Here is a 23,670-nt window from a genome sequence, read left to right as displayed (position 1 = left end):
TAAGTTTTTTGGTAGGTTTTATAGAATCTCACGTATAAAATAGTTTAAAATTAATCAAAGATGTATCGACGCTGACCTTAAATGATCCTGCCTATACTACCATCTTTGACGTCGAATCTTTTGTATACCAATTTTCCCTTAAATGAAGTAATTGAGTAAGTGGCAATTTATTTTTTCAAAATTCTGATATTGTTGGCAGTATATCTAAACCTGTATTTATTAAGCTATTACAAGCGTCAATTCTTTTTTCAGTGGATGTCCTTACGAATAGTTTCATGGGATATGCATAGGTTCAAGTGATGGATCATGATTGGCTAACTTGTTTTTAAGTTATTATGAATCAGAATGGTTGAAAAGTTGTCTGGTAGAGTTTAAATCTTTATGTTTTAGAAGATATATTGATGACACTTTTTAATTTTCAAAATTAAATTTGATACTTTAGAATTTCAAAATTATTTGAATAATAAACATAACAAAAGTTAGATCTACAGCTGAAGAACAGACAGTTAACACATTACCTTTTTTAAACACTAATACTGTTAATTTAGGTAGAAGTTTTGAGACAAAGTGTTATCATAAGCCAACTTTCACGGGTCAATATTTTCATTTTGACAGGATTTTGTCTTTTTAATTTAAAACGAGCTTAAGTTATAATTTAATTTATCGAGCCTATAACATAGTTCTTTTTTTTTCTCTTTTCATGAAGTATTACAATGCATAAAGGTTATTTTACAAGAAATAGTTTTCCTATACAATTAAGTGATAGTGTTATTCAGAATTATTTAAAAGGTTTGTACTTTCTTGAAACTAGTAACAAACTGAAAATAAAAAAATAGTTTATTGGTAACCATTCAGTAGAATTAAAGAAAAAGATTAACTTAGTTTTGAACAATAGAATGTACCCCCACATTAAGTTTAGAATTCTGTTTAAACCATTAATTTATTTAAGTAGTTATTTTAAATATAAAACTGGTCTTTGGTTACGTGAGCTTTACAATACTTTGTTTGTGCTTGTGTATTAAAGAGCACGCGCAGGATACTTTATATAATCAGTCGTTTATACTTCGCCACTGTTTACAGCTTCACCTTTGCTTTTGAAACTTTAAACTATACCATCAGCGTTTGTATTACACATCATTCTCGCTGATGTTTGTGTAATGCAACTTTCATATCCAAATGGCACCACTGACTGTATTTTGAAAGCAGTCTTAAGTCTGCGTTTATTATCAAGTTCAACTTGTGAATAGGCAAAATTTCTTAAGCTAAACCAGCATAAGCTTTCCAAAGTAATTATATATTCATCTGAATAAAGGACTGGAAATGTGTTGTCGTCTATCTCTACATTTACCTCTTAATTGGATTACTAATAAGGAAAACGATACACTTTATAATGACTGTATAGTAATAATTACACCTTCAAGTATTCACTCATTATCATAACTTGGTAAATCTGTAGTACTGTAGGGAAGCCTGCATGTCAGTTTATAAGGTAATACATATTTAAGGTTTTTGTATGATAATTAGACAAAGTGTGTTCGAACTGTGAATATAGGGATTCATGCTTAGTGATTAATTATCGTGAATGTACTTTCTTTTCTCTGTTGCTAATTTCCATTTCTTTGTATAGAAAAATTACAACCTTTTGTTTATTTATATCATATACAATAAATATTTTACAGCCGAAGTTTTATATAGGCTATACGGAATATATGGATAACCGTTTTTTTTTTTTTATTAACATTTGATATAACACAAATTTTACATTTCGTACAGGTCTCCCAACTTCAAAATCAAGGAAAAGAAATGCTTATTGTTACAAGTGGAGCAGTTGCTTTAGGTAAGAAGAAATTACGGGCTGAGGCGCGGATGTCCATGTCAATGAGGGAAACGTTATCTCCAAAGGATCATCTCAGCTTGGTATGTCTTATGACTTGTTTAATTGTCCATCTGGCAACTATTAAAACGGTTTATGATAATAAGATATGAAACTGTGTATACTAAAGTAATTTAGCAAATTTAATATCTGAAGTATTATCAAGTTTTGTCTCAAATATGTTGATTTTTTTCGAATTGCTTTTATCGAACTTTAATATAAAGGTTTCAAAAAATGATTTTTAAACTTTCTCTATTTGGACATCATTTTCAGTTTGAGGATCTTTAGATCCTTAAAAAAGATGACTTATAGAATGTTTTCTGAAAACGGCTGGCATGGGTATTAAAACGTTGATTAAAATAAAGTACAAAACAATGTTTTAACATTCTTAAGTCATTTTAGGGTTAACAAAGAGAGTTTCTAGTTATCTGTTTCCGGGTGCATGTCTTAGGGAGGAGAGTGTAAACGACTACAAGACTGTAGGGGGCGTTGTAATCAGATGTTAGGTTATTAATTAATATTGGTATAAAGATGTTCCTTTATATTGATTTAATATTGGTTTGAGTTCTTGTTTAAGTAGGGCTTCTTTGATTTTGCGCTTATTTGTATTTGATTCCCTACTTAGTTAGTTAGTTATCACCAAGCCGTCCCTAATTTAGTAGTGTAAGACTAGAGGATTCCCGACTTAATATGTTGATATTTTCTATGTTGTTGTGCTTATTTGATTTGCATGGTTCAGAAACGAGCGAAGGTTTTTTGTGTTCTTTGAATCTGATTTCCATTTTTCTGGTTGTTTCTTCGATATAGAAGTTGTGACAGTTATTGCATTGTATTTTATAAATAATGTTGGTGTTATGTTCGTCAGTGTAGTTTTTACATAATATGAATTTTAGTTTTGTACCTAATTTTTGAATGAATTTAATGTTCACTGAAATATTATGTTTAGTTGCAAGCTGTTCTTTTCTTTTTCAAAATGTTAGTTTTTTATCTCTAATATCGGGAATATATGGTGTGCAACAGTGTAAAACTATATAGCTAGTTGTTTCTTTCAATGTATTAATGTTTGTTTGTTGTTGGCTGTGTTGTTGGTCTAGGTGTGTATATGTATAATTTTTTCAAAAGTGTTGATGTTGGCTGATTTCATTGTTAATTTCATCGGATGAGCATAGTTTTGTAGCTGTGTTTATTTAATCTCTTGAGTTTTTGTTGTTGTTGTTTCATGTGCTGAGTCCCAGGAAATGTACAGCTCAGTATGGATGATTTTTTTGTGGATTTCTGTTTTGAGTTGTGTATTGATTCTTGGGATTTTGAGGTTTAGAAATGCTATTTGGTTAATTTTCTCGTGTTCGCGGGTGAGCTTGATGTTGAGGTATATATGGTTAACGTTGTTGAAAAAAACAACAACTAAGTGTGTATTCTGTAAAAGTGAATCCAGCAATTGTACCGCTAACATATTTGTACCAGTATAGTAGTGGGAGTAAAGCAGAATTTATCGCATGAGATTCAGTTTGTGTCATGATAATGTTATCTAGAATTAGTAACACGGAATTGCCTGTACTTAAGCCATTTATTTGTATTTAGTTTTTAATCATTGAACATAAAGTTAACTTTGTTGATGGTGAATTCTTTAAGAGTTGCTAATTGGTTGCTGAGGATGTGTACCAATGGGTTAGGGTCTTAGATATAAAGTTCTAAAGTTATCTTACAGACTTCGGTAGTTGGTACTTCTGTGAATAGAGAGATTACATCAAAACTGGCCACTAAGGCTTTATGGTTCAGTCGATCAAGAATATATTTAAAATTAAAAGGGATAAATCATCACTTGTGATATTTTTAAGTGATCTAGAAGCTGAAAAAGATTGTTTCTTGGATTTATGTTGAGTTTTCTTTTTAAATTATTGTTCCATCGCTTAGTTACAACAATATTTATGTAAGAAGATTCAACTATTTTAATAACTACAACAATGGTTGCTTTGGAAGCTTGAGCTATCTTTGTTCTCATTTTTAGGATTAAGTGATGAAGAAGTTTTGAACTGCTTGCAAAAGTTTCGTCAGATTCTGTACAAGCAGATTCAAACATTATCTACAAAAACATTTTGCTGATGAATGAAACTCGTTACTTCTTTCATGATAATTAATATTTCTCCAGTTAAATTTTTTTTTCAAAAATAAACCTATTGTACAAGTGTTAAGTTTACTATCATTAACCAAATAGCCAGTTTAGTTAGTATTGAAACAGAATATCTTAATATCTGATGCGCCTCTATATTTTCATCTTTGTTACGGAGACAGAATGTCTTAAGATCTGATGCACTCCTGTCTTCCCATGTCTTACACGTTTAAAAGTTATAGTTTTCTCAAAACGAAGTACATGTATTAAGCAAAGTTTAATCTATATAACGGAAGAGTTTTAATGCTATAATAACAGGAACTGCTTTTTAACCGTTAAACTTTGTCTAATAAATAAATAAGCTAACTTATCTCTTCTATTTTAGTTACTGAAATAACATATTCATTATAATATTACTTATAGCACGATTAAATTTAGTGCCTTTAACGTCATAAAAATTAAGAACTGTATTATTCTTCTGCTGGCAAATGATAACGTTTAATAATGTTTATTGTTAAAATCAAAGATACACAATGGACAACCCTTGCTCTTCCCACCACGGGGATCCAAACCCGAATTTTAGAATTGTAAACCTCCAGGTCTACTGTTGAGTCACTGAAGTAAACTATCAAAACTATGTATCTTGAACTACACAGTTAATGAAACATATCAATCATCTAGTGTTTTACAGGTAGAAAAAGATAATAGAAATGCTTGATCGTCAAGAAAACCTCACGTACAACGTTTTTCAAGTAAAATCTGTAAACACCTACAAAACTTTTAAATGTCGTAACAAATTGTAATAAAATGAATTTTTTTTTAAGATATCTAATTAGATGTGTCATTCTCTTAAAACTTAAGTACCTCGCTGGGACAACAGTAAGTCTTCGGATGCACAACGCTAAAATCAGGGGCTCGATTTCCCTCGATGGACACAGCAGATAGCCCGATGTGGCTTTGCTATAAGAAAACGTACACACATACTCTTAAAACTTAACTTTGTCTATATATATATTAAAAAGAATGAATCAAAGCATTATGAATCATCAAACTATATTAAAAATCATTCAACTATTTTTTTCCGCTCTATTTACTAAATGTGACTGGAAAATATATTAATTTTATTAATTAAATAATTAATAATAAATATATTAATGTAATTTAGGAACAAATGTAAGTTGAGAATTGTATTTTAAACTGATGTGAAATAATGTTTCAGTTTACTCGAATAATCAGTAATGAACATCCAATCAGTTTTACTTTTTAGGACCTAGATTCACGAACTGCAGCTGCTGTTGGACAAAGTAGATTGATGGCATTATATGACGCCATGTTTTCTCAGTACGGTGCTAATGTTGCTCAGGTAGGTAAACATGTGAAACTTGTGTTTAGTAATTTAAAATAAACTGTAAATTTCAGTTCATACTTTCCACGCATTTGTATTGACATTTAATAGAATAGTTGAAAACGTGTATAGGATAATGTTATGTTATTCATTTACTTATTACTTTTTGACATTATGTGACTCATTTATTTATTTATATTACATTGAACATTTTTTAAACAAAAATATCATCTTTATCATCTTGGCTTTGAATAAAGTTAAGGTTAATTTCAAATACCGTGCTATCTCTAGAACTACTTCCTTCATCATTGATCATGTTCATTCTAATTATCATAATTATGCTCCATTACAAAGCAGTTTTTATCGTAGTAACGTTTTAGTAAGATTGCCGAGATGAAATTAAACACGTAAACTCACGTTTTATTTTTATATCCATTCTTTTTTGGCGCACTGGACAGGTGATGTAGGAAGCCCATCTCAAATAATTTGTGTTAGTACGTCTCCTGACAGTAGATATGGTTCATGCTCAGTGATGACCATGCTCGTTATTATAAGTTTGTGCTTGATGACATTGAGTACACTGAGTTAGATTAAAATAATTATATTAGGTCTGGGCAAGTAGGTTACTTTGATTTGAAGTTAAAAAAGGGCTACAGTGGATTTTGTGAAATATAACCTTCATTTTATAAAAGAAATACGAGACAATAAAAAAACCAAACTTTCTTTGAAATGTTTGTATACTATTATTGTTAATTACAAATTGCGTGTTTCAATAACACAAAGCTATCGTCCAGTGTTGAAAAATTCTCTCTTTCACATACAAGTATTTTTCAAATAGTTGTCAACAAGGTTTCTTTCTCTCATTAATGTGTTTGACAGCATTTGTTGTTTTTATTTCTTTTCATGAGTAAGACCCTTGTAAATCATGCTGTGTACATCTGTCTGGAAAATGTATAACTTGTCAATAATTAGTTTTTGAGCGAGGAGATTTAGACAATCAATAAGAGAACCTTTGTAGTAATAAACACACTAAGTACTACTTGTAATTGGATGCTCTTTAAATAATTTTACATCCTCACATTGGTATGATAATATTATAAAACTGGTATGATCGAGGTTTCGCTTTACAAACACTTTTTCTCGGAAAGGGAAGAGGAATATTGTTACATGTAGAAGGTTATCCATGCTAACGTCTTGGTGTTTAATAGTCAGAATCTGTTGTAAGCCAAAGACAGATTTGATAAATATCGAACATAGTTCATGGCTAGTAATTTTAACATCAGCAACAAGTCGTTGTTCTGGTATATGTAAATTAATTTTATAAAGTACAGTTAACTCTATTTATAACTTTTCGTTTGAAATTGAATGAGGTTACAAACAGGAATAAGGCATTACTTGAAAAGAGAAAACTTTAGAAACTTAAGTTTTGATAATATTGTGGATTATTGAATATTATTTGGTTTTATTATTTTTATCTTTAGAAATTAGAGTTGAATAAGAAAAAAAACTAGATTTAGAAGGATTGGTGACTAATATAGTGGGTGTAAGCTTTTAATTTAGATTTTAGTAGCTTAACGTCTAGTATAAAGTTAGATTAGGCTTAGTACGCCTAATTGTTCTTTAAACTCAGTTATAATTCGGCTTGGAGTGAGATTATTAAGATAAATTAAATACATTGTTTTATTTAATACATACAGTCTAAAACTAATTAACTGTCAAACTTATGCTTAACAGTGTTAACCACAGGCATTTAACCGAAGTAATGAGTGTATATTTTAATTCTACAAATGATCCGATGTTAAAATTAGGTTGGAAGTTAAGCATTCCCAGTTTGTTGAATCAAATAGGTTTTATTTGGGAACTCTGGATTACTATGCACTTTTAAGAAAGATAGTAGTGAGGATGTTCAATTTATATGTCGAGTTTGCAGGTTGGAGGAAAAGTTAAAGTCTATCGTATCTAAAGTTGAGGAATAAATAAAGAGAAGTATAAATTGTGGGACATGACAGCAGGACTTCAAGAGGGCCTTAAGCTTTTACATGCAAATAAGGCATCAGCTAAAATTAACGATGGCATGTGTATAGAATAATCTGTGGTGTAAATAGAGAGAAAAGAGTTAGAGTATGCTACCTTGGGGCGTAAATTGAAGATATAATTGACAGAGCAAGAGATATAATGAAGGAGATTGACAACGATGCAGTTTTTGTTGTGCAAGTAGGGGCTAACGATGTAAGGAAGAGTAAGTCAGTAAAGCTAACAAACAAGTACAAAAGATTGACAACATCATTTAAACATAAAGGCCATAAGTCAATTATGTTAAATATATAGCAAAGAATTAATTGTGGAGATGAAAGTTTGAATATGTCACTAAGGCTAAATGCTAAGATTAAATTAATATGTGAAGATGAGCAGGTTAACTGGTTGGACTTGTAGACTAGGTTCAATGGAAGGAAGGAACTTCTTGGAATACATGGTTTACTCTTAAGTAGGAAATAGTCTGGCATGTTTTCAAGGGCTATTAACTCAGTTGTAAGGGAAGTTTTAAACTAAGGCTAGATACTAGCAAGAGCAAAGATAAACTAAATGAAACAAAATTTAAATGTAGAGGAAAGGTTAGCAAAGGAAATAACTATAAAAGGTAGTTATAAGAATAAACTTAATTAATGCTTTGTAATGATAGAAGTATAAGTATTATATCAACATCTTCTATTTTGTTAGGAATAGAAGATATTGATATAACAGGAATAACTGAAACGTGGTTAAATGTAGATGATTTTGACGACAGAAATGTCTTTTAAGCACATGGTTATAGGTTATTTAATAGGGACAGAGTGGTAAAGAGTGGGGGAGGAGTGTCTCTATATGTAAAGTGTGAGCTAAATCATGTTAAGATTGGGAATTTTAAGGATAATAGCAAGGATACTGAATCCATTTGTGTTTCTATTAGTGGATCTCAAAGTATAAAGCTCTTATTGGGAATTTGTTACAGACCACCAGATAAAAATAATGAGAACCTTTATGATGAGATTAAAATTTCATCTGTTAATGAAGTCCTAATTATGGGTGATTTTAATTTCAGACATATTGATTAGGAAATGCTAAGTCAAACCATGAGATAGAAGGGTTTCTGGAAACTGTTCAAGATAGATTTCTTTACCAATTGGTCAAGGAACCTATCAGAAATAATGCTATCTTAGATTTATTATTTATTTATAATATAGATATAGTTGAGAAGGTGGAAACTGGGAAACATCTAGATATAAGTGATCGTTGCTGTATTAGACTTGATGTTTTGCTGCGTATGAAAACCAGGAGTAACGATATTTTGATATGAACTTTCGAAAAAGTAAGTTTTGAGGAATACAACAAGAATTATCTGTCTTGAATTGGACAGCTGAGTTAATTGGAGACACTGAGCAAATGTGAAACTTTTTCTTAAAAATTCTTATTCACAAAAAGAAAGAGATAGCTGCAAGTAAAAGCCCAGGTTGGCTCACAAAGGGTATAAAATAAAATTTTTAAAAAATCACAAATTTAAGAAACTTAAATTGACTGGTATTATAGAAGACCAAGAAATTTAGCCAAATAAGAAATTAGGATATTTAAAAGGATGTATGAAGAACAATTGGCTGAAAACATAAACATTAACAGTGAAGTTTTTAAAGTACATTAGAGGCAAGCAAAATGTATAGAATGGAGATAGGATTCTTAAGGGATGGTCAAGATGGCTTGTATCTGATGATTATAAAATGGCTAAATTATCAAAATCTGATTTTTTTCTTCAGTTTTTACTAATGAAAACTTAAGCAGTATTCTTCGTCTTGAAAAATGATTGATGAAAACAAAGTTGAACAACACTTATGTATAAATTCTGAGCTTGTTAAAATAAAATTGGGAAGTTTAAAAATGATAAGTCTCCTGGGCCAGATAATATTTCTCTGAAGGTTTTAAAGGAGGTCAAGGATTGGATATGTGAGCCATTTACCACAATTTTTCTAAGTCCTTGAATAGTGTACAACATACCAACTACCAACAGATTGGAAATGAACTAATGTCATTTCTATCTTCAAGGGAGGTAATATGTCCCACTAATCATTGGTCTATTAGAGTTCATCAGTTGTGGGAATAGGTTTGCGAAAAGCCTGATAAACGATACCAGGCATAGTAATTTAACAAAGTTTAGAATTTTTTTTTATTGTCAACGTGGTTTTATTATAGGAAAATTTTGCCTTACAAATCTTTTGACATTCTTTGAAAATGTTACTGCATATGCAAATGAGAGCAAGAGTGTAGATTTGGTATACCTTGATTTTCAGAAAGCATTTGACAAAGTGTCACATAAAAGGCTAAAAAATAAACTTACCTCTTTAGGTGTGGGATATGTTAACTAATTGAATAGAAGAGTGGCTTGATGGAAGAAAGCAGAGGGTTGTTATAAATGGAATTCAGTCCCATTGGATTAACGTTGAAAATGGTGTACCTCAGGTCTCAGTCTTAGAACAGATGAAGGAATGGTCAATAAATTACTCAAATGTGCTGATGATATCAAGGTCTTGGATGTTGCTGGCTGTAAAGAGGATGTTGTTGCTTTAAAAAAGGATTTAAACCATTCAGACAGTTAGGCATATAAATGGCAGATAGGTTTTAATTATGATAAATGTAATATATTGCATGTGGGCTACCATAATTTGATTTATAAGTATAATATGGATGGGAATAAACTTAAGACCATCATGAAAAAAATGGAGCTTGGTGTAATGTTTTATCAGTTTCTTAAGTTATCCAAGTAGTGTGTTGTTGTTACAAGTATGCCAAATAAGATTTTATGTTGTATCTACAGAAATACAGAATACAAGTCTAAGGAGATTATATTTTCATTGTGTGCGTCACTTGTCAGGCCACATTTGGGAGTATTGTGTTCAGTCTTAGGTTTCTTAGCTTAGGAAATAGACTGAATTGTTGAAAAAGGTTACTAAAACGGTAACTGAGATAGAGGGGTTGCCATATGAGTAGAGATTAAGATCCTTAAAATTGTTTTCTCTTGAAAAATAAGAAGAGTGAGGGGAGATCTGATTCAAGTGTTTAAGAGTGTAAAAGAAATTGATAATGTTAATGCATCACCATTTTTTATACTTAACAGCGAGAATAATAAAAGTGGCGAACACAAATATATTAGGTGGTTCGAAAAATAATGGCGTATTTTTATACTAAAATTTTAGTCATTTATAGGGATAAAAAATCTGTCTTTTTTACAACTTCATATATACTGTTAAAAACTTAAAGCTTTTCTCTATTCATTAGTAGTTTTATACTTTTTTAAAATTTTATTTATAATATTTCAGACCCTTATAATTAATGGTGGAAAAATGTTGTATATTCGTTTTTTCCATGAATTCATACTTGGTCATAATACATCACAAGCAGCTCACAATTCAACCAAGTATGAGGCGAAGGAACCTCTTCCGAACGTATAATACATCATTGACTCCAAAAGTTTCGTAATGGAGATGTGAGTCTTGAAGATAAGAAGGGCAGAGACGTCCTTCTGTTGTTCAAAACGACCAACTGAGATCATTAGTGGAAAGAAACCCGCGCCAAACTGTTCGAGAAATGGCACAAGCATTGGGTGTTGGCATTTCCACAATTTTGGACCATCTTGAGCAAATTGTAAAAAAGAAAAAAATGACGAGTGGGTTCCACACGAGCTCAGTGAAGATCAGAAAAAATATCATTTTGAACTGTGCTCTATGCTAATTTTACGCAACAGAAATGGCCCATTTCTTGATCGAATTGCCACTTGCGACGAAATGTGGATCCTTTACGACAACAGAAAGCGATCTTCACAATGGTTCAATCATGACAAGGGTCTAAAACACTTCCTAAAGATAAAGTTGCACGAACAGAAGATTATGGTTATTGTATGGTGGTCTGTGACCGGTATTACCCATTACAGGTTGCTCAACCAGGACCAAAATATCACTGCGGAGGCTTACTGTCAAGAATTGGAAGAAATTCATAGGAAATTGCGTGAAAAAATTCAGCATTAATCATTCAAAGAGGACCAATCTTGCTTCACGATAATGCTCGCCCACACGTTGTTCAAATAACGCTCCAGGAGCTCAACAAAATTAGGCTACGAAACATTACCTCATCTTCCTTACTCCACAGACTATCACTTGTTTTACAAGACAAAATATTCAACAACAGAACTGTAGCAGAGAATGGCATTAAAGAATTTTTAAGTTGTAGGGCTTCAGAGTTTTATCATCATGGCTTAAATAATCTTGTTTGTCGTTGGGTATAGATTCACTATACGGTAAAAATTCACTAGATTCATATTTTGTTTAATAAAGTTGCTTTTGATTTTTTATTACAGTTTAAATTTTAAATTCGCCATTATTTTTCTAACAACCTAACAGATTTAAGAAAGGTAGAAGCCATCTTCAACTGAGATAATTTTATTTATGAAAAACGGTTTGGTTTGTTTTGAATTTCGCGCAAAGTTACACGAGGGCTATCTGCACTAGTTATCCTTAAGTTAGCAGTGTAAGATTAGAGGAAAGGTAGCTAGTTATCACCACCCACCGCCAACTGTTGGGCTATTCTTTTACCAACGAATAGTGAGATTGACCGTTACACTGTAACGCCCCCACGGCTGAAAGGGTGAGCATGTTTGGTGTAACGGGGATTCGAACCCGTGGCCTTCAGATTACGAGTCGAGTACCTTAACCACCTGACCATGCCGGGCCATGGAAAACGGTGGATGACCTGTGGAAGGGGCTGTCTTAGGTTTGATAGATATATGAAAGATAAGGCCTGGTTTTAATTTTCTAAAATAGTTTTATGCTATGTTATTTTGAAACTATGAAGTAACATAAGACGAAAACAAATCATTTAATTTGCTGAACTTACTAAATAATCAACAAAATTTGTTTTTTAGGTACTAGTGACTGAACCAGATTTTTACAACACAGAGTGCCGGTTTAACATGAAGTGTACAGTTCTAGAGCTTTTAGGACTAAATATCATTCCAATCATCAACGCCAATGATACTATTGCTCCACTTGACATCAACAAAGAACTGACAGAAGCTGAAGTGGCACGTGAGCTAAAACTGAAACCTGGAGATAGTGTAAGAAATAGGACTAGAGCATGAAACAAAACATGTGATCAGAACACAACCTAATTTCTAAAAATAAAATTCGAAATTGGACAGAAACTGTTATACTACTAAGTATTTATCTTTAACTTACTTCAGAATAATGTTATTAATAAGTATAACATCAATTAACAGTAAAATCACTTTATAAAGAAAACATTCGTAAATTTTAATTTTGCTTTTAATTCCTTCAACATTCCTCATAAAAATAGATTTCGCCGAAATCGCCAACAAGAAATAATTGAGGAATCATATTGAGTATGGTAATTCTTAGATCTTATCGTCAAATATATGGATCCGGTTTTATACTGATAACCAAAAATATATAAGTTGAGGATTTTTTAAAAAAATCGACTGCCACTTTGCGGAAGAAATGCGTTGTTTTGAACACGATTACAAATACCTGTCGCAATGCAGTTTTACCTGTGAGAAAATATTAAAACAGTATTTTGTATTTCTACTACTGTCAGTTTTCACTACCTGAAATTGTCGAACTTCGTTCAACAAATATTGTTCTTGAAAAATTAACTTCTTATAAATCAACTCAGTCTAGTTAAAAATGAGTAGCTTGGGATATACAAATACATTGCAGCTTTTAGAGGTTCTCATTTTGTGTAATTTAAGCAAACTTGATAAGTATGCTTTTGAATTTCGCGCAAACCTGCTAGAGGGCTATCTGCACTAGTTGTCTCTAATTTAGCAGTGATACACTAGACGGAAGGCAGTTAGACAACATCACCCACCGACATCTTTTAAGCTACTCTTTTACCAACAATGAGCAGGATTGATTATCATATTATAACGCTTTCACGGCTGAGAGAACGAGTACGTTCGGTTACGGGAATGCAAAACCACAACTCTCAGATTGCGAGCCGAACGCCTTAACTGTCAAGGCATGTCAGATTTAAGCTTGATAGAGGTTTTTTTTGTTGTTTTTGAAAACTTGTACAGGTTTACTGCTTCGTGAAATGTATTGGAAGATTTCTCACAGCTTATGTGATGAATTTGTTTGATATAAATACATTTTATAAACTCAGAAAGAATTTGTTTTTATGATGAAACTTAGTGTCTTTTGTAACAAACGCTAACCAAACCCCTTAAAAAATGGTTTATGTAAAAAATGCGTATTTAGCTCATAGTTATCGAACGTCATCTCCTTTTTAGATGACGCGAATATAACATGATCTCGAAACAACATTGATTCAAGAGGAAATCAAACTTGGAAGGGATATATCATGAGTAGTAAATTATGGTGATATTGGCACAAATTTCTCTCAGCAAAATGTGGCACCGCACTACTTTGTACTTATGATTATTCAAACTTTTGGACTCGTTATACAAAGCTGTTGTCCTGAGTGCCACGTTAAACTAAAACTGCTGAACCTCAATTATCATATCAAATAACATAGGATTAATTTATGTGGAGCTGTTATTCCGGATGCTGCGTCTTCAAGATTAGACTCATTCATTGAGGGAAACTTCAACTCCTTGGTTTATATTGCGTGTCTAGTCACATATGCCGACCAAAGTATTGTAGTAGGGAAACAAATCGCACTATTGTGGAACGTATTTGTCTACTGTTTAACAAATGGCAAAGACGCCTATTTCCAAGTCAAGAGAAGTCATTTGGAGATATGACAAAACGTAAGACCAATATGCACTTTACCATGTGTTTCTTTTAGTTTAAGTTTAAAAAATAATTGTGTTTTTGAAATGTGTGCAAGTCTTTGCAATATTCTGTGTGAAAAAGATCAAAGAATAAGTTATTATACAAATGGATTTTAAGAAGCATTCTCTGACTCAACGGCAACAGAAATGACAGAGCACTTTGTAGGAAATCCGGAACTTAGACATTTTTTTTAAAAATCTACAAGAAAATCCAATATTTTGTGAAGATTCCAGACGTGTACGTCGAGCTATATTGAAATAAAATTCAAAGAAGTTATAATTAATTGTTGTTAGTAAAGACTGGTGATGTATTACCTTAGTTCAAACAACGGTAATGAAATGTTTGTAACATGTTATCTAAGGAACAGTTACCACTACCAAACTTTTTGTGAAACATATAAAGTACTACTGAGACAACAAACAAGAATTTCTGAGTGTTTTTGTTTGTCCGGATGGAAAACAAATCAAATTAAAACTAACCTGTAAACGTAAAAAAGAAAATAGCAAAATGTTCGAGGTTCTACAAGCATAACAGGTGTGGATGCGATCAGGATGACACCAGTTATCTCAAACGTCAGCCATAAGAGAGATTAGGGAAGCTTCGGGGGGAGGATGCTGTCAAGAGTTACAATTAAACGTCCCAAAAAAGTGCGCCTGCGTACATGAGCGGTAAACTAACAATGTATCGGACGACTTTCTTACAAAAAAGGAGAAAGATTCCCACGAAGACTTTTAACTAGTGAAGGTTAAAACTATTACAATAATTAGAGACGACAAAGAAGTACTAAAATGATGTCTTTTGACCATGGCCATAGTAAACTGGTGGTCCACCTTGACAGGATAGAGATTCGACTACTCGGATATAAACAATAAAAAAGGAGAACGGCAGTTACCCCACTCATAGGTTTTCCAATATTCCCTAGTCATATTTTCTGCCGTTAAGTCGGAAATTATTTTTTAATCTATCTCGAAATAAATCTTACTTCGAAATAATATACTTGACATTTAACTCTACTGTCGTTGCTTATCTTAATCAGTTTTTTTTTTTCAAGCTTTTTGTGTGACTTAATATGATAGCGTGATTTCTGATGATCTGTACTGTTTGGTATGTATGTAATCTTCTGTAATGTGCAAAAGTTGTTTCGAATATTAGCCCAAAGCTATACTACAACTATCTGCATTAGTCGTTCTCAGTTTTGAAATGATAGACTTTAGTAAAGGCAGCTGGTCCACAACATCCCCCAAAACTATTAGTCTAGTTAAATCGATTATAAAGACTCTAAAACCCACGATCCTGCTGTGTAAACGTTGGGCTTTGTTAATCTACTCTAAAAGTTACAAGACATAGACATTACATATATATAATGTAATAACTATGTAGAAGAACATTATCGTTTATCACGATTGTAAAGATTTAGGTATATTTTAAATATTTTGGTGTTTATAATTATAAGTTTTTCCATCTTTACACTGAAAGTTTGGTTTATAGATTATCACGGTGAAAGATAATGACAGTCTTGCTGCACACGTAGCTGCGGAGTGTGGTGCTGATGTTCTAATCATGATGTCCAGTGTGGACGGTATTTTCAACCTTCCTCCACAAGAAGACGGCGCTCGTCTTCTTCACACTTATTGTCCTGGGGCTGTTGGAAATATTATCTATGGTGAAAAGTCAGAACTAGGCTTAGGTGGAATGAATGCTAAAGTAAGAACAAATTTATTATTATTTTATTATAAAAGATGTAAATTACGTTAGTGGATAATAAGTACGATATAACAGTGTTTTGTATTCTCTACTCTGAGAATTTCTGATATACTTGATAAGTTGTATTTTGCCAAATTTGATAACAAACCTATTCGCCATGTGGTTAAGGCGCTCAACTCGTAATCCGAGTGTCGCAAATTCGAATCCCCGTCGCACCAAACATGCTCTCCCTTTCAACCATTGGGGCGTTATTACGTTACGGTCAATCCCACTATTCGTTGATAAAAGAGTAGCCTAAGAGTTGGCGGTGGGACATTGGTGATGACTAGCTGCCTTCTCTCTGGACTTACATTACGTACGGCTATCGCAGAGAGCCCTCGAGTAGCTTTGTGTGAAATTCAAAAACAAACCTGTTTAATCTGTTGAGACCTTACATGAATTTGAAAAGTACAAATTAGTTCGTATCAAATGCCTTAAATAAACTAACAATAAACACAGAAAGTGATATAAATAACTATTTACAAAATATTCAACATAAATATTTTCCTGTTGAAATTTGGGCGATAAAATTCATGAATATTCTTTTCTCCTTGTCCACTTTTGCCTCTATAGGAAGAACAATAAAAACTGTGGGAATAGAAACAGCAAGACGTATAGAAGAAATTCAAGCACACAGTTGCCACTAGAGTAAAATTCGAATTGAGAATTGATTCATTTACTTTTCATGAGGGGATAAATCTTGTATTATAAAAGATGGATGGAGAACTAAAAAAAATGGAATGGTTGCGATATGTTGCTGGCACTTAATATTCGAATTGCATTTGTACGTTATTATTAGATTTATAAAGAAATAACTCATAGGAGTAAAAAAGAAATAAAATGTTTACACTGTCGTCAAGGTGATGCATAACACTGAGAATATTTTTTGTTTCTTGAAATTCGTTCCCTGTTGCTTATATCTAATGTTGTTTGAACAACAGAGCTAGTAGAGTACAATTCATAATTTATGAAGAGGACATTGTCTGATGAAATAGTAATTAGACAACGTTTCATTTGATTAGCGAATGTACATGGAAGGTTGTTCGATCGCCACTTTACCAGGCAGGTTGTCTATTTCAAAATATTCAATATTTCAGTTATATTTTAAGATCATTAAAAAATCATTTCGTAATTGTTCAAATTATGAATTCTTCAGCGAGTAAAGAAAGGAATTTAATAAAAATTGCGAATTGTTATATAATAGAAGATAATACCTCAGGCACTAACAAAGCTAGTGCAAGAGCACCATTCATAGCTCGATCACTGGTTTGGTTTATTTTGAATTTCGCGCAAAGCTTTACACACAAGAGCTATCTTCGCTAGTCATCCTCACTTTAGCAATGAAAGACTAAAGAAAAGGTAGCTAGTTAACACACTCCACCGCTAACTCTTTGGCTACTCTTTTATCAACGAAAAGTTGTATTAACCGACACATTATAACGCTTCCCAGCTGAAAAGACGAGCATGACAGAGTCGAACCCACAATCGTATATTGCGAGTATAGCGCCCTAATCGCCATAACCACGCTCAATAATCTATTTCCACTTACAAACGTGCCACTTGCTCCGTTACAAACAAAGTTTTTTTTTTTTTTTATCTAGAGGAAAAACCCATACACGTCAGTATTCCACGTGTCGCAAACCGTAACTGTTTAGAACTTTAGACTGTTTATACGGTGTTATTCCCTTTCCTAATCTAATAAATTAAGAAAGTGATTCAATAATTTATGGACAAACTATAACATATAACTTTTGTTGCTCTAAGTTGATATTTTCTAACTACAACTAAAAAAAGGAAAAACACTCTTGAAAGTTGTAAGTTATTTGAGATGAACCAGTAGAAGCAATGGGGTTACCAGTACTAAAACAAAACGTTTAAGTAATTTCAATATCAAGAAATTAGTGGTCAAAATACATAATGAAAATATTTGAAATTCCTAACATTAAAGAGACCAAAAGTAACTGGAGCTAAAGTCTTTACATTAAGTGCTGGTTTGGAAGTATTAAGGTGAAAGGGGTTCTTACTTATACTTAAATATAATACATTGTCGTACGATTCAATCCCTTTGTGATCAATCATTATTTTGATTCTTCTCATAATCTGGTTAAGCTGACCTAAAACAAATATACAAACGAAAGAATTAAGCATAAGTAATCCATTATTCCTTAGCATTACGAATCACTTATTAGTGATGTAAAAGTTTATTATTTCATGATAATTAGTACTATTACGATGTTTACAATATTTAACTTATCTACAGGTAAAGGCCGCCAGTTGGGCTTTAGATAGAGGTGTATCTGTGATTATATGTAACGGAATGCTAGAAAATGCCATTCTTGAGATTGTCCAGGGAAAACGTGTTGGAACATTTTTTACGAATCACAAAAGCAGCTCAACTCCAGTAGAAGTGATGGCAGTAAACGGTAAACTACCACATAACTTGACTGGCTGTTTATTCTTGACTCTTCCTATTTTTCTAATCCAAGTTTGTTTCTTTTTTAAACAAGAAAGCAATAATTTAATTTTAAATAGAAAAACAAACAAACATTATCTTTGTCGTTTGAAAACGTAAGAAAAATAAACCCAATAACTTGAGCGCTTTCCTTCATCAAGGGTCCTTATTTGAAAACATATCCTTATTTATATTACATTTTTTGAAATATTATTGATCGATATAAATCTATATAGATATGTGCATATGAGGTAAAGATACAGTTCCTCGCAGCAATATTCACTTCTACCAATAAAGTCACGTTTTGATAAAATACAAATAATGCAAACAATTGTTTAATTAACTTAGAACTGTTATGTATGAAGGAGGCTGAATGTCACTAAAACCTGAAAAAAATATACAAATTGAAATTTGCTGATTTCATAAATATTCAGCTCCTAAATCAGTACTTGGTGGAAGCACCTTTGGCATCAATTACCTTGCAAAATGAAATAGTGTGCATTTTGGGCATTCTTAGGGAACAAAATAGTTTCAATTTGACCAGTTCGTTGAGGATCATTGATGGACTACAATCTTTAAGTTTCGCCATAAATTTTATATTGAATTTTAATTTGGATTTTAGGACTGTGCCACTTCAGGATATTCACTTTTTTTTTAAACCAATTTGACAGTTGAGATGATGTTGACTGGGTGATGTGCTGTGCTGGTTTTGCGCCAAACGTAATGCTTTGAATTTAGACTAAAAAGCTTAGTTTTTGTCGTATGACTTCGAGACTTTCTAATATATGTCTACAATATCATTTACGTGATATGTTGCAAACTCATTACGAGATTTAAAATGATTCGTTTTCAGTTATGGCTTCTTTCTTGCTACTCACCCATACAGGAAAACTTTATGTAGATACTGGGATATTGTTAACGTATGAAAAGTGACTCCCATCTCAGACATGGAATATTGCAGGTCTTTGGAAGTCACTGTTGGCTTCACATGACATTCATAACCATTTTCTTGACTGTATAGTGTGAAAGGGCAGTTTGATCTAAATCATGGCTTGGTGGTATGAAGCACATTCCACTTCTTAATGATGGACTTCACCGTACTTAAAGAGATAATCAGCGACTTTGAAATTTTCTTTTAACATTCTCTGATCTGTGTTTCTCTAATATTTTATCCTTGAATTGGTTGGAAAGCTCCTTGACCTTCATGGCTGGTTTGTTGAATGGCTATGTATATTATGACTTGAACAGATGCATTTATTCTGAAATGAAATTAAACCACTTTGGTTAAATGCATAAAAACCATTAAACTAAGTTTAGGAAATTTCAAACTAGTCTTTTGCAACTGAAATGATTTAATGTTACTGTAGTAAAGAGGCTGAATACTTATACAATTGAGATTACTCTAATTGTATTTGAAAATCAAACTTACATAATATTAACGTTTCTTTATCTTTTTCAATTTGGAGTAGATTCTAAATACAAAGTCCTATTTGAAAGTCTTATGATTGAAATAAAATGTGGAAACTTTGCATGGGGTGAGTAGTTTTACGTTATATATATCTATATCACTAGCGTGAAAATTCGAGTACCATTCGTTTCCTTAAGTGAGCAAATAACCTTTAAATAAGAACCGTTGTAGACCAAATATTAATTTGTATTGTATGTTGCAAAGAACAAATCTTATCTTTTTGTGTTAGAAATACAAATGATATTCACATATAGCCATCCATCAATATGGACTGTTAGACTAAATGAAAGGAAGCTAGTCAACATTACCCATCGTATTTGCAATCCAGCCCCCTCTGGCAGAAAACAAAAGCTTTGACCATCACTATAAAGTGCATAACAAAACTGTGTGAAAATTATGTTTTGTGGGCTATAAAGTATTTTCTGTTATTTCTTCTTGTTGTTTACCATTAACTAGACATTGCCTATCAAGTGATAAATAACTACACCTTTGCAGTGTCTTCGAAACGTTCTTCCCCTCGGTGTGGATTCCTGTACGTGGTGAGGGGACCTCCCAGGGGAAGGTTCTGTTCTGTCTGGTTACCATCTCTGGGATCTAAACATCCACCCACGTGTTTGCCGTGCGTGGCGACCCGTGAAGGGTCGGAGAGGATCCTGGTGGTTGAGGGGTCCAACCCTAACACACCACTTTTGCCTTGAATTACTGTAGACAGGCGGCCTTTGGGTGGCCCCCCTTGGGTCAGTTGGCTGGTACACTTGGGCTAGAGTCAACCAAGTACCAGTGTTGGTAGTTCTCAATGGGTGTTGTGGACATTTAGCCTGATGCTGGTGTTTGGGTATAGTGCTCACGAAACCCTGGCGTTGCTGCATTGTCCTTGCATGACATTGTAGTGCGTCCCCTCGTAGGGCTCCATGGTGGGTGGGGTCAGTGGGTACTGAAATTTTTCTTTTTTCCTATGGATCCTCCTTCAAAAAATTTAAATAAAATAGTGAAAAGACAGTCAATAGGTAAGCGCTTACGTCTTGAAGACTCTGAGCAGCATTCTTCAACATCTGTAACACACGTATCTCATTTTCTTATATTACATTCTCTTTCAGAAAAATCTTTAGGGCAATTGTCCCTCTTTTTTTTATTCAGAAGAAACTAGAGGGTCTTGCTGGCTCTCCAAAGTCAGTAAAGAAGCTTCGATCTGGAGACATATTAGTTGAAACATCCACAACCCACCACAGTGAACTTCTCTTGAATTCAACGGCAATTGGGGATATACCTATTAAGGTTATCCCTCATGCTATCTTGAATTCATCACGAGGAGTTATTGTTGAGAGGGATTTGAAGAATGTCCCCGAGTCAGAGATTCTCGCTGGTCTCTCCACTCAAGGAGTTTCTGCAGTGAGGCGCATCTCCACTCGCAGAAATGGAGTTACACTGCCAACAAATACCCTCGTTTTGACATTTACATCATCACGTGCACCTGCCACCATCAAGGCAGGTTATCTAATTTGCAGGGTACGGCCATACATTCCAAACCCTCTTCGATGTTTCCAATGTCAGAGGTTCGGCCACTCAAAGACATCATGTCGTGGCTCCCTGACATCTGCTCGTTGCGGTGGCAAGGACCACGATGCCTATGAATGTGACATGGACCCACATTGCGTCAACTGCAATGGTTCTCACCCTTCCTACTTTCGTTCTTGCCCAAAATGGTTGGAGGAAAAAGAGGTACAGCGTTTGAAAACGACTCATAACATTAGTTATCCTGAGGCTCGGAAATTGCTGCCCGCCACTCCAACTCGGACATATGCTGCTGCACTTCGTTCCACAACTACAGTGGGAATGCAGACAAATCTCTCTATGCCTCCAAGAGAATCGTTTTCAAAACAAATGAAAAGCCTTTTGACCTTCATGGTTAAAAAAGGTTGATGAATCGACTTCCACACCCATCTCTGTTCCTTCCATACATTCCATCAAACCTCAAGATCCACATCCTTCAGTTTCAAATACAGGCATTTCTTCTGATACATCTTTTTCTCCCACCCCAGGAGGCAAAAACAATCATTCGTTCGCGTCCTTAGTCACTGGAATCCCCTTCCAATAACAAAGACCTGCCCAATCGACCCAGGGCAGGATCCATGGAGGTTGATAGACCTCCTCCGACTAAGGACAGTAAGGAAAAAAGACGAGGTCGTAAACAGAAGGGTTCTCCAGCCACTTTGCTTTCACGTCATTAAAAATGGCCACTTTGATACAATGGAACTGTCAAGGTTTACGTTATAATCTGGATGATAGCAAAACACTGATTGCTTCCTACCATCTTGTATGTCTTTCCTTACAAGAAACATTTCTAAAACCTGCTGATACAGTCACCATTCGGCAGTTTTCTCTGTACAGAAATGACAGGCTGTGTGATGGACATATGGAGGAGTGGCACTATTGGTTGATCAGCATTTGCCCACCCTGTCTTTGTCACTTAACACACCCTTGGAGGCCGTAGCCATCTGTGTTTCTTTGGGTCATACCATCACTGTTTGTTTTCTCTACCTGTTCCCTGGAGAGACATATGATCAATCAGACCTTGCTGCTCTCGTTGAACAGTTGCCGTCTCCCTTTCTACTTCTGGGGGACTTTAATGGACATCATCCCCTCTGGGGAAGTGCTGTTATTGATGGGAGGGGTCGCTCTGTAGAGCGTATGCTCTCTGATCACAATCTTTCTCTTTTCAATACTGGTTCTTCCACTTATTTTCATGCACCTAGTCAGTCCTTTACCGCTATTGATCTCTCAGTTTGCTCCCCTTCATTATTCTCCCATTTTTCATGGAGGGTTGACAATTATCCGCAAGGCAGTGATCATTTTCCTACACTTCTGAGAGAGACTGGCCGTGGTTGATGTCACCCTACTCGCGTGCCCCGGTGGAAGCTGGATCAGGCAGACTGGTTCACTTTCACTGCTCTCGCAGAACTTGATCCTGCCATCGTGAATCAGCTATCAATAGACGACTGTGTAGCAGCGGTAACTGGCTGTATTATACAATCAGCTGCTCAATATATTCCTAAAACCTCGACACGTTTTCTACGATACCCTCGTCCGTAGTGGAATCCTGCTTGCCACTTAGCATGGAAGGCTCAAATACGGGCCTGGGATACTTTTCGTAAATATCCTACACTTTCGAACCGCGTCGCTTTCCAACGGGCCCGTGCACATGCTAGGTGGGTAAGATATCAAAGCCAGAAGGAATCTTGGATTAAGTTTACAACTAGCATGTCTTCTACCACCAGTTCCAAGGTCATATGGGACAGGATTCGAAAGGTCAGTGGGCACTACAATTCTGTCCCCCTCTCGATCTTACTCTCTGATGATCAGGAGGTGGCTGATGTCCGTAACATTGCTGATACTCTAGGTGAAAGCTTTTGCCAGGTATCTAGCACTTCTGCTTGTTCCTCCACCTTCTTGGCCATCAAGACTCGGGCAGAACGTTCACCTCTTTCCTTTCGAACTGACTGCCTCTTTGACTATAATTATCCCTTTACACTGGTGGAACTGAAAATGGCCCTTCATCGGTCTAGCAGTACATCTGTTGGACCTGATGATGTACACTATGACATGCTGCACCATCTATCTCTTGCTTCTCTTGATGTCCTTAACCTCTTGATGTTAAATTGTCTTTAACTGGATCTGGCAGGAAAATGTTTTTCCTGATGCCTGGCTCCAGGCTATTATTTTACCTTCCTCTAAGCCAGGGAAAGATCCCAAGATTACTTCAAACTACCGTCTAATTGCTTTGACAAGCTGTCTCTGTAAGACCTAAGAAAGGATGGTTAATGCTCGTCTTGTTTGGTTCCTCGAATCAAACA

General features: G+C 34.2%; 1 protein-coding gene across 2 annotated transcripts in view; it reads left to right on the top strand.

The window, feature by feature from the left end:
* Nucleotides 1–23,670, top strand: part of LOC143229154 (delta-1-pyrroline-5-carboxylate synthase-like) — a 55,214-nt gene that overhangs the window by 4,140 nt on the left and 27,404 nt on the right. Inside the window, exons 2-6 of one of the 2 annotated variants that reach the window (XM_076461049.1) lie at nucleotides 1,774–1,917; nucleotides 5,251–5,346; nucleotides 12,269–12,460; nucleotides 15,645–15,860; nucleotides 18,160–18,322. In XM_076461049.1, the coding sequence (XP_076317164.1) occupies nucleotides 1,774–1,917; nucleotides 5,251–5,346; nucleotides 12,269–12,460; nucleotides 15,645–15,860; nucleotides 18,160–18,322 (811 nt within the window). The remainder of the gene's footprint in view (nucleotides 1–1,773; nucleotides 1,918–5,250; nucleotides 5,347–12,268; nucleotides 12,461–15,644; nucleotides 15,861–18,159; nucleotides 18,323–23,670) is intronic. The other variant, XM_076461050.1, reaches the window with a different exon arrangement.

The sequence above is a fragment of the Tachypleus tridentatus genome, chromosome 10, assembly GCF_004210375.1.
Source record: "Tachypleus tridentatus isolate NWPU-2018 chromosome 10, ASM421037v1, whole genome shotgun sequence".
Classification (NCBI taxonomy): Eukaryota; Metazoa; Arthropoda; class Merostomata; order Xiphosura; family Limulidae; genus Tachypleus; species Tachypleus tridentatus.
This window is presented reverse-complemented; position numbering and strand designations above follow the sequence as displayed.